We start from the raw sequence: 6,000 nt of genomic DNA on the forward strand, positions 1-6,000 counted from the left end.
TTTACAGGCATAAGCGTGCGACAATTAGGTCAAAGTTGAATCCATCCTAGTTAATCAATTGTACACTGAAGAGAAAAGGGGTAGATGAAATATCCAACAGAAGAAATGTTTCATTTTTTCAATGATTTAATCAATAAAATTCCCCCAATAAAGTCAGAGCAACTTTCTCTGGAACATGTAACTACAGGTAGGTATTAAAGGTCTTGGAAAGAATAATACAGATTTTGCCAGGCCAAAAAACTCTTGAACAGATAAAGGAAGAGAAAGGCGGCTTTGCTAAATATTGCATGTCAAGCCTCTGAACAACAATACTAGAAAAAAAGAAAAATGATGAAGGCCCATACAAAATGGGGTCTGGAAAAAAGAAAAAAGAAAAAAAGAAATCCAAGAAGAAGCATCAGAATCCGTTGAACACTACAAACATAACTAAAATGAAGAACACCCATCCTTCTCTTGAACACAAGCCTGCTCTTTATTTTTAGTTGGCATTACAAAAACATAAAAACTTCATGCAAACCTAAAAATTGAAAGATGAATGTAAAAAAGAAATACTAACAAAGTAAATAGCCGAATAGGAAATAAGAAATAAAACAAAAGACTATAGGAAAGATTCTAAAAAAAGAGAGTTAACTGGAAAAAGAAAAGAAATGATCAAACTTTCTGAAAAAAATGTAAAAATTATGATTAGATATTTAATTAATGAAAATAGAATAATTTTAAAAGTGAATAAGCATTGACACATAAATTAAAAAGATAATAAAATTCAATTTCTAAAAAAAATACATATATATGAAAGGTTAAATAAATATTTTTTTTTATTTTAAAAAAATTATAGATGAGAGAAAACTATTTTAAAAATAATTATTTTAAATATTTAATAAAAATATTAAACTCAAATTAATCAATGCTACTACGATCAAAAAATAATAATTTTTAAGTAGAGTTACCTAGGTCGAAATAAGGTGAGCTCCAATCTATCATCACAAAACTCAAAACAAGGATTAGTTCAGCTTTGATACCATGTTAGAAATAATAAAATCGAAATGAACTAAAAATAAAGAATTATAATTTAATCCAAGAAAGTTTGTGATAAACATAATTACCACACTTTATATGACCTTTCCAAGATCAACACAAGAGAGGAGACAATGATTTTGAAAGGGGAAAGCAAAGAAACCCCTTGTGAATTATATGAATGAGGCAAATGCCTAAGAATGAAGAGAGAGAGAGAGAGGACATAATGAGGAGCCATAGTGCTCATTACATGAACTACATCATAATTGTATGTGTAGAATGAGAGAGAAGCATCTCTTATAAAGAAATGAGAAGAGGAGTTATTTGTAACTCCCAAGTGAATGATTGCCACATTCATAAGTGTGTGCATAACAAGTGTCATAATCCTCTTAAGGAGGAATAAACTATTTTCCTTAATAAAGGAATTACAAAAAAATACTTGTCCTCACATGTGAACTAGAGGACAAACAACATAAGGGATACCTTGGTTTATCCCATTTAATAAATACAACCAAGGAAAGATTACCAATTCTAACAAGACACAACCCGGTGCTAAGGAAAGTCACCACATACAAATGACCTCCAAATGGAAAAACTGAGTGGCAACCCAATCAGATGAAACAAACACAATCACAGGGGGAATACATTGCCAACATCCTGCGCTGAAGCCTGAGAGACCAAAGGGATAGAGGGCATGCAAGCAGGAACAACAGATTTTGAAGTTGGAGAATGGGCAAGAGCCGAAGACACAGAGCGAGTGGGAGCGATTTTCAAATCTATAACATTTCAATATGAATGATATCATGTAGGGAAGAATTGTTATCACATTATTTAGATCAACAAAGTGGTGAGGTTGATGGATTCCCAGAAGAATCAGCGGTAATGGATGCAAAGTTAAGGAAATGGATGGGTCATAGTGGACATGTTGAAAGAACTCTTTTGTAGTGCAATGACTGGATGGAGAGAGCTACAAATGCTAAGATGCTAGCTGCTCAAGAAAAGGGTACTTGCAAAAGATTAAGAAAGCATAGAAGCATGGATTCTCTAACATCAAAATTAAGCCAAAAAATTTACAACTTGAATAGATAACTCCACAAACAACGTTGGTGATTCTAGTAGATGTGGTGCCATAGGTATTAGACCCCTATGAGTTTTCTTGATTTCCTTCTCAAAAGGATATAATGATTTATAAGAATGACATCAAAACAATCAATTCCACCATACTTGGATTTGTAAGTACAACTGATTGCATAGATAATTTTAGGCTATGGTCAATTGATGAAACGTTGGCTGATGAAGTTTTGTCGAATGATACTTCTCCTTTCTTCAATGTTACCTAGGTGTGAAACGTCTTGGGTGTGGGTATGTCGTGCATCCATGCTCCATCGCTGCCAAAGCGATGTCACATTGCAGCCGCAACATTAAGCGCACCCAGCGGGGGTGTCTCAAGTGCACGGATGCCTCTAAGGGACGCGCAGTGTGCGACCAGTGCCCATGTTGAAAAGTCAATGTTTTTTAATTTTTTTAATACTATCTTACCCATGAGGAGTCTAGTAGTTCTAGTGCTAAGGACTTTGGTTTAGGGGATGATTATAGAGCTCCTACCTTCATTCTCATTATTGACCATTGGTAAATTGTACTCACTTTGATATGGCCATGATACATTATTTCATTTCACTGTTTCATGTTACTCTGCTCATTGTAATCATGAGCATCTTGATCTTTATGATATAACATATTTATAATTTGAACAATGAATTTTAAATCTTTCATCTTTGTCATTTGGTACTTGATAGTCAATGGTTGACTTGGTACTATGCATGATTTATATTTTTTATTCATCATTATCATTGTGTTTAAAACTTTAATGTTACTAATGTTACAACTAAGTTTGATGGTCATTGATTATGAAGTTTGAACTTATGGTTCGTGAATTGCATTTCAATTTTCTATATTCATTGTTCAACTATATTTGGTTTGTTTTTGATCAAATATTTGGTATATTATGTTGAAGTATCATTTAACATTTCATAATTAGCATTTGAAGTCATAAATGTATACTATGCAACCTGCCCCCTCCCTCACCCCCTGCCTAACAACTGGCACTCATCAGGACCCCACAGGCAAGGTCCTATACCTGATATTACCCAGCACTCTGGAAATTCGAATAGCCCAGGTTACCATTAGATGCAAACATGCTGTCTTCCTTCAACTTCTAGGTACAACAATAGGAAGCATGATATAGTTATCCACCATATCTCATTCCTTGCACATTCCTTTATATACAATGTGGTGTACACCTAGTGCTCTAGTCTATTCCGTAGATGCCTCATGGGCAACTAAATGTGCGTCAATGTGACCTCTTTGAGAAACTTTTGCAAATATCGTTGCATTTTCCATAAACATACTTATTTGTTCTAAATTATCCTTATGTTTTGTTTTTGTTCATTGATGCTTTTAACATTCTAGACCTGCATGCATAAATACTTGTTTTGTATTTTTATGTATATCATTTTTAAGCTGCAGTTACTCATTCTCTCTCTATCCCTTGTTTTTGTGACAGGAAAAGGGATGCTTTGGAGACTGGAGATGAAGCGCATGTTGTATCTAATCCGTTTAAAAGTCCACATGATGGCAGTGTCGATTTTGCAAACACAGTCATGAAGCTTTTAGCATCTGCAGATGGTGCTGTTCTAAGGAGGCTATTAGTTACTGCTGTATGGCACATTCATAACTCTACTAGATGCATTTTCTAGCTCAGTTCTTTCTCCTCAAATTGCACAGTCCATCTAGAACATTTCTCTGCCATATTTTTAAAAGATTACAAATATTCTTCCAGTAAATTATAATTTACCTCAGTTATGTTTAAAATTCATATAATTTAATAGTTCGAATGGAGGTCGAAAGGTAAAATTTCAGTGCCTCTTAACAGGACGATATTGTGAAGATTTTATTTTAGATAATATATGTAGATTTTTGCTTCAACGGTCATATCTCAATCGAGCTCAACAAATTAGACGTTTGTCTTACAGATAGTTGCTGCTGGTTTTTATATGTATATTTTATTTAGGAACGTTTAGGTATAATGCTTCTTTCTCCGACTGAAGTTCTTGCAGTTTTCAAAAAAATTGTATTTTCTTGATGTGCAGGATACTCCATCTTTAGCCAAGACTTTTGTCTCTAAGGATGCCACTGCATTTCGCAGAACTGTCGTAAAAGACTTTGCAGACATTCTGTCTGAATGGGGTACAAGGATCCTGAGAGAAAAGCACGTATCTCTACGTCAAACAGCTATAGGCAATGATCAAACGGATAGAATGAGCAGTAGTAATGCCTCATCATTGGACGTGTACAAGGATTTGTTGAGAGACCGCCGACTCAAGATTGTGCTATTTACAGCACTTAAAAGGTTAACAAGAAGTCCCGTGTTGATGCTGAGAGTCTGCTGGACCTTTGCTATGATGGTATCTTCTGCTTTGGCGTTGTCATCTCATCGACTGCTTGTGGAACTCTGTCATGCGTACGTACAACCAGTTCCAATTGTGAGAAAAAGAAAGCTTGCTTATCAGGTTGTTGTTTAGAAGGCGACTAGACATCCTGATTTCCGCTGGCATAATACCACCAAATCACCAGAAAAATATGAAGTTCATACTGGGAATAGGCAAAAATATCTTCTACGTGCCATGCATATATTTATGGCAAACTTGTCTGTATATATTGGAGATCACACTTTTGAGGTCTAACTACTGAAGCGATTTATGATGAGATTTGAATCTGAGACTTCTACATGGCAAGTCTCAGCTCTAACAGGAAACCAACAAGGAAACAAGGTGAGAATTTGATTGGATTTGGGTTGCTATTTTGAGCATTTCTACTCTGACGTCTTTCTATGGAGCGTGCAAGATATTCGAACCAAAATCAAACATCATCTGATACATCACATCAGAGAGGCCAGCAGAGGATGAAATGTTGTATGCAGAAGAATAATGCTGGCGATTTTTTTTTATGTTAATGTACGAATTAGTATTTTAGGATGGTTTCATGTATTTATATTCATTTACCCAAATGACATGAAAAGGTTTGAGAAGTTTCAACATAATATCTGATACTTGATTAGTTTGGGTAAAATTTGTTTATCATTCCAAGCACTTGGATAATTCAGGACGGAAGTGGTTCCTTCTGCTTCAGAGGATTCATGTAGGTAAATGCTTCAGTTGGCAGGACAATTAAAATTATACAAACGTTAAAAAGTGCAGTGATTAAGATTGAAAGTCACATGCATTTTTTATCATTAGAAGCTATTCTTGTCTGATTTTTTATGTCCTATTCTATATGCAGAGTTTTATAAACTCTGGAATTTTATGTTCATTATTAACCTAAGATTTTAGAAGTAGGGATATATGAAATAATAAATATCTCATTCTCTAGTATGTTTTATTATTCAATTTTGAAATATTTAATAATTTCCTCTTTTTCACTATGATTATAATTTTATATTTATTTATTTTGATTTGATTGATTTAAGAATCACTATTTCAATTGACTTTTGTAATATAATTTTTTTAATAGTCATTAAGATACTTCCCATTTGAAAGTAATGAATTAATTATATTCAAATTTGAATGAAATTTTGTGATAGATTTGCTATTCTATATAAATATAAAAAAAAATACTTATAGTTATCTCCTTCAAAAGTAATTTAAATGATGAAGAGAAATATAGAAGATATTAATTGTCATTTCTTTTATGTCTAAGAGAATGTATCACCAATATTGATTGGGTGAAAGTATTCAATTATGTTATACTTTGAACCAACTTATAAGCATAATTGAATTTTAGTATTTCTAACTAATCCAGTTACATTCATTCTAACTAGTTAAATATAGACCACAACTAACACAAGAGCATCCACATGAATGTGCAATCCTCGTCGCTAAAAAAAATGGTTTTGATCTCAATTTTAGTTTTGTCTCTAATCAGTCACCA

General features: G+C 33.5%; 1 protein-coding gene across 1 annotated transcript in view; it reads left to right on the plus strand.

Moving 5' to 3' along the window:
* ATATH8 (Protein kinase superfamily protein) overlaps window positions 1–5,444 on the plus strand; it is a 185,237-nt gene extending 179,793 nt beyond the window's left edge. The window contains exons 15-16 of the mRNA XM_089808697.1: window positions 3,578–3,731; window positions 4,164–5,444. Of these exons, the coding sequence (XP_089664823.1) occupies window positions 3,578–3,731; window positions 4,164–4,595 (586 nt within the window). The 3' untranslated portion in view covers window positions 4,596–5,444. The remainder of the gene's footprint in view (window positions 1–3,577; window positions 3,732–4,163) is intronic.
* The last annotated feature ends 556 nt before the right edge of the window (window positions 5,445–6,000 follow it).

The sequence above is a fragment of the Cupressus sempervirens genome, chromosome 11 (assembly GCF_028749045.1).
Source record: "Cupressus sempervirens isolate cs-2001-9-10 chromosome 11, ASM2874904v1, whole genome shotgun sequence".
NCBI lineage: Eukaryota > Viridiplantae > Streptophyta > Pinopsida > Cupressales > Cupressaceae > Cupressus > Cupressus sempervirens.